At 42.8% G+C, this 11,984-nt stretch overlaps 1 protein-coding gene across 1 annotated transcript; it reads left to right on the top strand.

Moving 5' to 3' along the window:
* Positions 1–6: 6 nt before the first annotated feature.
* lonrf4 (LON peptidase N-terminal domain and ring finger 4) lies at positions 7–11,532 on the top strand. Its single transcript, XM_032528685.1, is given in 13 exon segments — positions 7–273; positions 1,935–2,053; positions 2,622–2,744; positions 4,521–4,709; positions 4,799–4,925; positions 5,173–5,248; positions 7,062–7,075; positions 7,078–7,172; positions 8,035–8,156; positions 8,295–8,453; positions 9,936–10,098; positions 10,190–10,339; positions 11,027–11,532. Coding segments are annotated over 13 exon segments (1,749 nt in total). The 5' UTR covers positions 7–11; the 3' UTR covers positions 11,177–11,532.
* Positions 11,533–11,984: the final 452 nt, after the last annotated feature.

Below are 11,984 nucleotides of genomic sequence, written 5' to 3'. Positions count from 1 at the left end.
GCCTCTTCCTGATGTGCGAGCCGGTCACCATGTCGTGCGGCCACACGTTCTGCCGGAGATGCGTGGGGGGCTACCTTCCGTCCAAATGCCCGTCGTGCAAAGAGAGGTTAAAACAAAGAGAGGTGAAAATCCTGAAGAACAACGTCTTGCTTGTCAGCGTCGTCGAGAAGTGCTGCCCCGACGAGACGAAGACGAAGTGCCAAATCCAGGAGAAGCTCAAAGCCAACGAGTTCATGGAAGCTTTACGCATTGCGAATGAGGGGCTACACTTAGGTAAGGGACGCAGTCATGCATAACCTCATAAGAGCAGACATGGTGTGGTGGCTATGTAGGTGCAGTGCTAAAGCTTGGACCACCAGTTAACAAAGATCAACTCCAGTAAGGAGTCCAGCTTGGAGTCCCACTTTTACGCACTGCTCACAATGTGGGCCGGTGGCCAGTGATGGGGACTGATGGTCGTCCCAATCTGCTCTCCAGAACATAGTCCTAATGTGTAGAGTCAGGTACCGGAGGGGTCATGACAGAAAGGAGAGAACACTTGGTGTCTCTAGTAGGCTAGCCTACAGATTTGGATGCCATGGGATTCATTATATCCACTGCCCAAGGCTATTGATGCCCCAAATGTATAAGTGGGTCAGTAGTCAGAAGAAGAACAGTCTTCTTCTTCTTCTTCCTGACTCTTAAGAGTTTTCCTTTGTGTACATAGTGAACCATTCAGGACCAAAAGTTAAACTAATTGGATGCGCAGAATGATAAAGATTCACTGGAGAAGGTTAAGCTACATTAGTCTGCTTTTACATGTTCTCCTGTCAGTCACACAGTAGGAAAAAGCAGTAATGAAAACAAATATTGGACGGGCCTAATTCCTGATTCTAGAGCATGCTTTCTGTACCTTTCTGCAGGACAATCGTGGTTGGAATTGGAGTGAACATTTAAGAGGATGTGGTGTAATACGTTTTGCAAGATTCGTAGAAACACCTCCTCTTTACTACTTTATCTGTTTGGTAACTGATCCAATGTAGTTGCCTCTGTGTGCGATTGACCTTATTTTCTCCATGCAGCAGTGAGGAGGTAAGAGGGACGACTTCTGCCCTTCTGCAGTGTTTGTGCTTGCTGTTATCCTGTTGAATAACCTTTGCCATGTCTCTGGGCAGATTTGTTAACATCAGCTTTTCTCTTGTCATTGGAAGTCTGAGGTTGAGCCTTGACTTTGTAATTTATTATTTCATAATGTAATTCAAGGTTTTAACAAAGTCTTGAAAGTGCTTAAAATGCACTTGAACTTTCCTCTTATAAAGCTGAATGAACCCTGTGTAATTAAGACCTGAACACTGTCTAATATGAGCATGGAGGAAATAGCGACTCTTTGAACCTTGAATGCACACTGGTGTTGCAGGTATATTGGAGTATTTGTGATACACATAAGCAGTTAAACTTCAACAGAAATGGGACAACAACAGTTATATAGCGGGAAGCACAGCATTTACACTGTAACTTCTGTGTACACATATCCAGTGACATGTTTTGGGGATACACTGCACTTCTTCTTCCCTGAAATACTCTTCATCAGCCGGGATTTTCTTCTAATCTGATAACCTGTAACATTGATTTAATATTCAATAACAAGACAATTGTTATTGAAAGCTCATATGAATTGCATTTTTACAATCTTAAAACACTAAGAAATAGCATTAGTGCACATCAGTGATGTCTTGCTGTGCAGTGTGATGTTTTAAAGCAAGCAGAAGCACTTGTTCTGCAGGCTGCTGCCCGTGTCTCTCGTTACGTGTTGAATGTTTGTGTGTAGAAGGGCGTGCACATGGAGTCTAAGCATTAAAGCCACAATCCTTCAAAGAACTGGTCAAATTATATAACCTCTCTTTCTTTCTTTCTTTGTCTTATTCTTTCTTCTGTTTGTTTTTTTGCGTCTGTAGTCCCAGATGATCCGAGTTTGAAGGTGTACAGAGCTGAAGCTAACCGGGGCCTGATGCGTTTCTCTGATGCTCTGACAGACCTGGACTACCTCTGCTGCCTTCGTCCTAGCTGGACTGAGGTGAGAGACATTGGCAGTGTTGGACAGACTCATTACGTCTTGCTTTTATGATGTCTTTTTCCACAAAAACAAATTTGTTGACGTTATCCATTTACACTTCACCTCGGGTCAGCCTGAGCTGAATCTAACTGGTTGGTTTTGTAACAAGCATGTGACACACACAAAACCATAAAGAAACTGTCCCGGCTGTTCCCCCTCCCTGGTTTTATCTGTGTGTGCAAAGCTGACCTCTACTTCTATTGATGTTATGTCATTTACAAAGTTATGCAAACAGCCACTTATATCATAATGTCCTGCCAGTGGGTGGCTCACTGCAAATGCAGAAATTCCAATGGTCTACAATCATTTATATTGTCTCATCTCTTTTTCTGGAGATGTTATATCACATACAAATGTCACACCACACTATTCAAGCATTTAGCTTTAGCAAAGGTGTGGCAAAATAAGTGTTGTCACACTACAACCTAATTCGATTGATTAGAGTTATGTTCTCTGCTGTAAGACGCTTCCGTGTGTCATTCATTCATACATGCAGTCATGTGCTAATGCAACCGTTCTCTCTATGCAGGGCTTCTTTCGTAAAGGGAATGTGCTGCTGGACCTGGGTCAGCACACAGACGCCCTCATCCAGTTCTACCGCTGCCTAAAACTTCATGCTGACTTTGGCCCTGCAAAGAGCCAGATCAAGAAGGTTTGTTATCTTCCTGACTGCTCCTCATGCATTTAATGTAAAGTTACACCGAGATGTGAATTGGAACATGTGGGATGCGTTGTATAAACCGGCGAGGGTAATATTTGAATGTAAATGATAAAATGTTATGTTTTTTTTGTCTTTTATGCAAGCGAGATGGAGACTGACTAGAGATTGTTTCATTAGTTTTTAATTTCGCTTTGCTTTAGAAATCACTTAAGTTTTCATTTGTGTGGGGTTTGGATTGTATTATTGTTGTTGTCGTTAGTATTATTAGCAGCAGCAGCAGAAGTGGTAGTAGAGGTACTGAAAAATTGAAAGAAAAGAAGAAAAAGTCTTTTAACAAACTGTCATGGACCAGTGGATCAACGTCATCACACCACCGACGTGGCCGCTCTCCGTCCGTGATGCCTTCAGGGGATGGCTTCATCAACCTCTACTGGGCGTCCGTAGTCATTCATAAAGGACGCACTCATAACTTTAGCCCAGAATCAGCATTACCAGAAGCATACTGACTTTAAGGAGACAGCGCCCATTCAGAAGAAAACAACATATTCATTTGGATGAGGTGACAACAACACAACCGAGTGAATTTATTAGAAGGACAAATCATCTCAGTTTGGAGGGGGTCCTTAGACAATTATACAGGAAGTATAAAACACAAAATACATTCCCAAGCCTAACTATCATCGACTCATGAATAAATAAAATGAAATAAAAATATATACAAATAAATACACAATAAGTTTGCATACATCCTAATTGTGCTACTATTTACAGTATATACACAAACAGGTGCCAACACATCAAGGAGGAGAAAAAGGAAGAAACTAAGAAGGAGAAAAAAGACAGCTTATAAAGTTAGTCAAGCTTCAAGGTGTAAAAAGTAGAAACTCATGTCTTAACGCTGAGGTTGGGAATCCGGTTTGAAAGGCTCTGCTAACAGAGTCCTGTCACCCCCGGTTCCTCTTCTCTGGGAAGTGTTGCATCACCAGCAGGTTAGCCGAGTCTGTCTGTCGTTGCGTAATCAGGAGACGATGGCGGACACTTCACAGGAGATGAATATCAATAGGCTGATATTATCAGCCGATATTAGGCATTTCACGATGTATCGGTATCGGAATTTATAATGGACCATTTAAAAAATAAATTAAAAGAATTCAATATTCATTCATCAGAATCATGTATAATGACAAATGATTCTGATAAATTAATATTTAAAAATTAAACAGACTGTCAACCATGTTATGAGAATTGGTGTTGCATAGTCTGTCCACCAGAGGACGCTCTACAGCGTCCCTGTTAGTGATGGCGTTGCATAGTCTGTCCACCAGAGGACGCTCTACAACGTCCCTGTTAGTGATGGTGTTGCATAGTCTGTCCACCAGAGGACACTCTACAACGTCCCTGTTAGTGACGGCGTTGCATAGTCTGTCCACCAGAGGACGCTCTATAGCGTCTCTGTTGGCAAGACTTTTTTTTTTTTTTTGTTATTGTGTTTTTGTTCAAAGGACTTTAGGTTTTCATAAGTTTGTATTTTTCTACATTTTATTTTTCAGAACTTTAATATATGTTGATGTTTTGTTGTTTTTGTCTTATATTATTTTAGAGAACTCATTTTCAATTTTACATGCAAAGTGTATCAAATGTCAACATTTAAATGAAATTTTTATTTCCAAGTAGGCCTACAATGGTATTTTTTAAAATGTATTTTTAATGGAAGTGAAAACAACCCCATGTATCCTAACACCTCTATCCGTATGGATCCCACGGCAGATTCTGGAGGCAGAGGGCGTGGCAGTGCCGGACGAGGCATCCTGTATCTTGCAAGTGGTGTCTGAGTACCTGAAGGGTCCCTGCCCCATTACCAGCGTCAGTGACTCCCAGGGGCCAAGTCACCCTGAGGGCCTCAAACATCCATGTGGGGATGACGGCGAGGGAAAAGGGAGGAGAGAGGCACACCAGGTATGGGTGAGGAGAATGTTAACGGCTCGGCTGTTGGAGGTGTGTGAGGGAAATGGACTGTGATTCCTAACGGATTAAACCGTCTTCAGGGCTCGAAGGTGAAGCAGGACACGGGGACTGAGTGCTGCCTCAGCCTCTGCCAAGCTGTGTCCTTCCTCCCTGCTGCTGAGGAGGACGAGGAGATGATGATGAGTAAGGAAGATGAACATGGCAAGGGTACATAAACACACCAGAGTATACACATACACACATTTATTATAAACGAACTGTTAACTTGAGCATTAGTGTCCTCATCAGGAATCCTCTTTGTCACTAATGCTACATTAGCTTTAGCATAACTCTCACCAGATGCTTTGAAATTGCATAATAATTGCTGGCTGTTCCTCAGCAGGGGCGTAAAGCTTAACCGGGACACTCTCTCTCTCTCTCTCTCTCTCTCTCTCTCTCTCTCTCTCTCTCTCAGGTACAACTGGTCCCAGCAGGGAGAAAAGGCTGAGTGTTCTCAGCGTGTCAGACTTTGAGTGCCCTCTCTGCATCAGGTCAGTGTCCTGGAGGGTTAGTAATCAGTGATGCATTGCTGTCTGGCCCTTGGCTGCTGGAGTGTCCCGTATCAGGTCCATTCTATCTGTTCCATCCTCTCGCTGGTTAATGCGGCATGCACCAGGGCTGTGCAGGTATTCAGATGTTGATCTTCATTTAGATTTTGGCTCCTCGATCACAAAATCAATGTAATCGAGAACAACAATTATTTTGCACCTTACATTTAGCAAGGGAACGCCTACTTCATCTTCAAACGTATATAAAAGTATTAAGGGGAATTTCACAGTTCAAGGTGTTTTTCTTAGTTTTACTAAACTCTGCAAATAGAAATGCCCCCCCCCCCCCCCCCCCCCCCCCCCCCCCCCCCCCCAGTGCCTACATTGGCATATTTGCTTATTGTGGTGTCATTTCTTGGAGTATCTTCAAATGCTTCACATCCCCATGTACAGCCTGTGAGAAGATTATCCAAGTCCATAAACCAAAATAATAAGTGTTTTTTATCAAATTCTACAAAAACATAACACTTCTAAAACATATTGAGCTGAAAGATTTCTAAATGTGAAAACATCAACAAAAAATGTCTTAACACTCCAGACGTTATGTGAACTCTACGTTTGTTTTAGGGAAGCTATTTGTAGGAGCCATTTCTGTCCACCTTTTTAGTTAGGTTAATTTAGTTATTTATTTTAGCCACTTGGGGGAGTAGTGCACTGGGCCTGGTACGTCACTGGGAGTAAGGTACATTTACAGGTGCTGTAATGAATGAGAAAAGGTGTGGATGGGGGGAACACACGGTTCTTACCGTAGACGTGAACACGCCACAACATTTTATTAATTAGCACTAGGTGAAGTACTGTTTTATGTGAAGTGACCCTTTTTCTACTTTTATAATAAACGGGAACACCACCCAAAGACAATCAATGCTTGGACTTAAGGTTATTTTTGCTCCGCGTTGAGAACACCATGCCATCCATACCAAGGCTGATAGGATAGCCTCCACACTATTCCCGTTGCTAGGTAACGATATGCTGTTATCTCATTGGTTGGTCCGCGGCAACTAGATCAGAGTTTAAATAATTTGAACTTTGAGTGCAGCACAAAGCGTAAAATCCCCCCCCCCCCATAGGAAATCACTGGAACGGGTAAAGGATCAGGATCACAGGGAGGTCCATCCACTGAGGGTTCAATTCAATAAATAATAAAACATCTATCTAAAAGTCAATGACTAATGGGGAGACCCATTCCCCCCCCCCCCCAACACTGTTGACTCTCTCTTACTGGGTGTTATGTTGAAATGTCCTCATTTATTAAATAATTGCTTGAAGCATCTAAGCAACGTTTTGTGTTGGATTTTGTAACATGCCAAAATCTTAATTTTGTCTTCAAGATTTTCAGTTTACCTGTATATGAATATTGGTTTTATTAACTACTAAGAATCGGTATCGGCCTTGAAGAAACATTATTGGTCAAGGGTTCAATCATCAAATAATCATGATTTCAAAATGTATTTTTTTTTTCAAGCGTCTTTATTAAAGAATATGATTTAACATATAATTCACTTGTACATTCTGAAAAGTTTGTATTTTTATAACTAATTCAAAAAATCAATTAAATTCAAAAAACAGCAAACTTAAAGTGGTACAACCCAAGACAAGTGACAACAATACAAAAGCAGTGGCAAGAACCCCCCCAGGCTGACCCCCATCCCCCACACCACCCACACCCAGGATTTCAATATTGACCAAAATAATTGTGGTTATGACAAAGAGCATGAACATCTTCCTCGACTTGAAACATCTTCTCTGTCTGCAGGTTGTTCTTCGAGCCAAGTCACAGCCCTGTGGTCACACCTTCTGTAAAAACTGCATAGAGAGGAGTCTGGACCACAACTCCGCTGTCCTCTGTGCAAACAGCCCCCAAGAGGTACACCACACACACACACACACAACACACACACACACCACACACACACACACACACACACACGAGACACACACAAAACACACAAACACACACACACACACTGTCATACGCTGCTTCTCACTAAAAAAACTTTAGATCCTGTTTTTAAGCACATGGACCACTCCGCTTTAAAAGCTCTTAACGTTGGATGCGCCTGGTAGCCCCTGGTTGCCCCCTGGTAGCTCCCTGTTGCCCCCCTGGTTGCCCCATGTAGCAAGGCTCAATCCTACCGCCGCATGTCATTTCCCCCCCCCCCCCCCCCCCCCACCCCCCCCCTGCCTGGCTTGATCTGTCATTAAAAAAACAGACCAAATATAATCTGTAAAGCTGCTTAATTGTTAATGCTTTGTTATTTTATTGCCTCTCTTGTGGCAATAAACCAGGCTCAGGCAGGGGGAGATGTATCAGGCAAGCTTTGTGACAGCGGGGGGGGGGGGGGGGGTAGTCTACTAATCATACTATCATACTTGCTTTTTTATGCACCTCTAATCTGTTAATAAATTCACATGAAGGTACAGTAAAGTATAACTTCCTGGTTCCTATGTTTTGCTTGTGATAAATGATCCATAATGATAAATAGTACTGTGTGTGTGCATTTGTCTACTCTCATTAACATTAACATCAGATACCGAATTGATACATCTATATTTTGTATCCACAAATGCATTGCAGCACTGTGTTAAACCTTGTGTTAATGCTTTTGTTTTTTTCTGTTGTTCCAATGCAGTAGATTGTTTTACTGTAATATATACGTATATATTATGTATAATTGCTAATAAGCATTATAATGTTGCTATAATGGCTCATACCTTTCTTTTCTCAGTTCTTTAAAAACAGGAAGTACAACCCCACCGCTCTGCTCCAGGAGATCATGGCCCACCTGTTCCCCTCCCAGCTGGCTGAGCGGAAGCAGGTCCACGATGCCGAGATGGCTGAACTGTCCAAGTACGCACCCCCCTCGCCCATCTACGCCTGGGATTTCTTCTAGAAACTAAAACTGGTGCCTTCTTCTCACAATCATCTGCCTTATTCCCTTTGCTCTTTCTCCTTGATCCTCCCCCTGTCCTGTCTCGTACTTCGTAGTCTGACTAAGGACATCCCTATATTTGTCTGCACGGTGGCCTACCCTGGACTGCCCTGCCCCCTGCACATCTTCGAGCCTCGATATCGGCTGATGATGCGGCGCTGCATGGAGACTGGCACCAAGAAGTTTGGCATGTGCAGCTATGAGCACGGCAAGGGGTATGTATGGTCCCCAAGCTGTGTCCGCTGGACATTTCATCCTCCACCAGACATTTGTTCCTAGTTCCATTGTATGGTATTGAATTCCCCAGAATCATTATTGATACATATCCATTTATCTAAACCAGGAGTCTTTAATGTTTTATAAGCCAAGGACCCCTGAGCTGAAAGAGAGAGAGGGACCCTCTCCTACTTAGGCTTTGTTGCATAACTAACTGGGCCTATGATAATGTGTATAGCGGCCTAAAGCCTTTATACATACCTGTGTAGTGCAAAGAATACTAAGCTATTAAAACAATAATTGTTGGCATGGTTTTATAACTCATGTTCTAATGTTACAGTAAACATACCTGTGGAACAGGATCACCTGGATCCTCAGGGACTGCCTTACCTAAAGGCCAGCAAACCATCATCAATGTCTTTTTTCACCAATAGGCTGATTTATATTTGCTTATAATATGTTGGATTCATGTTAAGACATTTTGATAGTAGCTATCTCTCTCTATGAATGGGGGGTAGGAGCTATCTCTCTCTATGAATGGGGGGTAGGGCAACTCTCTATGAAGGGGGGTAGGGCAATCTTCTATGAATGGGGGGTAGGGGCAATCTCTCCTATTAATGGGGGTATGGAGCTATATCTCTCTATGAATGGGGGGTAGGAGCTATCTCTCTTCTAGAATGGAGGGTAGGAGCTATCTTCTCTATGAAGGAGGGTAGGAGCTATCTCTCTCTATGAATGGAGGGTAGGAGCTATCTCTCTCTATGAATGGGGGGTAGGAGCTATCTCTCTCTATGAAGGGGGTAGGGGCAATCTCTCTATGAATGGAGGGTAGGAGCTATCTCTCTCTATGAATGGAGGGTAGGAGCTATCTCTCTCTATGAATGGAGGGTAGGGCAATCTCTCTATGACTGGAGGGTAGAGCTATCCTCTCTATAGAATGGAGGGTAGGGGCAATCTCTCTATGACTGGAGGGTAGGAGCTATCTCTCTCTATGAATGGGGGGTAGGAGCTATCTCTCTCTATGAATGGGGGGTAGGGGCAATCTTCTCTATGAATGGGGGTAGGGGCAATCTCTCTATGAATGGGGGTTAGGGGCAATCTCTCTATGAATGGGGGGTAGGGGCTATCTCTCTCTATGTGAATGGTCATCAGACTTCCTCTCACCGTCTCTGACCAATCAGGGGCTTTTAAACCATAATTTAAAGTTTGAAAATCTTTTATTATAAGATTTTTTTCTTAATAATTAGACACAAAATGTACTGTATTTGTATTCTAACTGTTGATAGTCCCTAGAAAAAAGACACAGAATATATAAAGTTTGAAAAGATTTTGAACTGGAATTGTTCAACTTTCTTTGCACGACAATGAACGAATATGAAACATTCTGCCCAAATTTTGATTGTTTTGTCAAATACAGCAAAAATCCCATTGAGAAAGAAATAAAGATGCATGAATTTAAGATTGTAGTGGTTGTGCTTCAGGTTTGCAGACTACGGCTGCATGTTGGAGATCCACAGTCTGGAGCTGCTGCCTGATGGGCGCTCCTTCGTGGACGCAGTGGGGGGCAGCAGGTACAAGGTGCTGAAGAGAGGTCAGAGAGATGGCTACCACACCGCTGATATAGAGTACCTGGAGGACCTCAAGGTAAAGGTTGCAGAGGTCACTTCCTACAGCTCCATCTAAAGAAGATACCGTACATCTTCTCCCTCTTGCCTGTGTGTCCTCTCTCTTCCAGGTTGATGGGGGGGAGTTGGAGCTTTTGGAGAGTCTCCATGATAGTGTGTACCAGCAGGCTCAGGACTGGTACCAGCGTCTTGGCAGCCGCATCCGTGAGCAGATCAACAGACAGTACGGCACCATGCCAGATAAGGAGGAAAACATTCAGGTTGGAGCCTTCCTTCTAGCTCTGACTCCCCAACAGAGTCCAGGAACCACTGCATTTACGTGTTTATTGGCATGATATTAACATGTTTCCTTACTGATCCTAACAACGTTCAAAATGGGGAGCGTTCATTTGATTTATTATCTTTTCATCTATTTATGCCTCTGTAAGTGTTGCCTCACTTAACAGGGACTGCATCCACAGAGTTTCCAGTCAGCAAACACATGTAGTGGCTAATCAGCATTTCCACTTCATTCAAACCAAGTACTGGACACTAAACAGTCCTGCACACCAAAGCCTGATTTTGGTTTGGAGTTGTTTTTGAATTTTGTTTTATAAATCCTTATTCATCTATTAACATGATCTCACATTAAATTAAACTATTAGTAAGTAATTCTTTACAATAAAAATAATATCTGCTTTTAATTTTTCTCAAAGTTCAGTCATTGTTCTCGTCAGCATCAGTGAGCCAATAAGCATGCAGCATGCTTCTTCTACCAAGATCTAACAATGCTTCTGATTGGCTGATTGTATAGGAACCAGTATGGAATGAAGGTTAATGCAACTTCTGCCACAATTGGGAAGCAGTCATTTCAAGACTAAAATGCTAATGGACTTAGATGGTGTGGTACTTTATGCATTTTCCTGATACTCCTGTTTCTATTCTAACTCTTTGTTACGCTCCTCTAGGCCTCGTCCGACGGTCCCGCCTGGTGCTGGTGGCTGCTCTCGGTCCTCCAGCTGGACCCTGCCTATCAAACCACTGTCCTGTCCCTGACCTCACTCAAAGACCGCTTGGGACACCTCCGACTCGTCTTGGAGTACTTCTCTCAGAGCTAGACCCCGCAGCTCTCCATCCCCCATGCCACCGAGCTGTACTCTGAAACTTAAAGTCACGGCTAAAGGCCAAATCATGTGGTCAATAGCAGACAGAGCGGGATTTTATAACAAAACACAGTGCAGTTGTACAGAGTTGGGCTTTTGGTGTTTGAGTTTGCATGCGTTATCTTTCTTGCACCATTTTGTTCCCCAGGAAGTCGAGGGTTCAGCCTAGTTTCTGAATAAACGGTGTGCTTGCTGCAGCAGTGAGAACTACAGGGCCGACCAAAGAAGCTTCATGTTTGGATCCATCAAAAGTAGTAATACACTATTGGTTGATCAACTAAATCAGTTCAAATCTTATTGCTAAAAATAAGCACTAGGTGTCACTGTTTGTATTTCTGTTTATTAAAATGAAGACCGTGCAGCATCAGCCAAGGTAATCCAGAACACTGTACTGTCATGTGTTGCCTATTCAAACAGATTCTTTGCATTACCATAGCTGCGTTTGGAGGGGGGAGGAACAGTAACAGCACACACAAATCCTAGAGATTTGTAAACAATTTTATAGATATTGCTGCAGGGCACTACTTGTGATGCTTATATTTTAGATGCAACTATTGGCCTTGGTAGCCATTGACTATGGCTCATTTTATACCTTAAAAGACCCTTGTTTAGGTTTAAGTCTTGCAATAATAATACAAAGTTTCAAATGGAATGGCAGCAACAGAAGGATATTTTCTGTGCCTGCTGGATGTCTCTCTGGAGACAGTTTGTCATCTGGCGGGGAAAGTATTCTGTCAAATCAACAATTAGGAGATGGGGGGGG

Source organism: Etheostoma spectabile, chromosome 10 (genome assembly GCF_008692095.1).
Source record: "Etheostoma spectabile isolate EspeVRDwgs_2016 chromosome 10, UIUC_Espe_1.0, whole genome shotgun sequence".
Taxonomy (NCBI): Eukaryota; Metazoa; Chordata; class Actinopteri; order Perciformes; family Percidae; genus Etheostoma; species Etheostoma spectabile.
The sequence above is the reverse complement of the archived record's forward strand: the minus strand, read 5'-3'. Positions and strand labels throughout refer to the sequence as shown.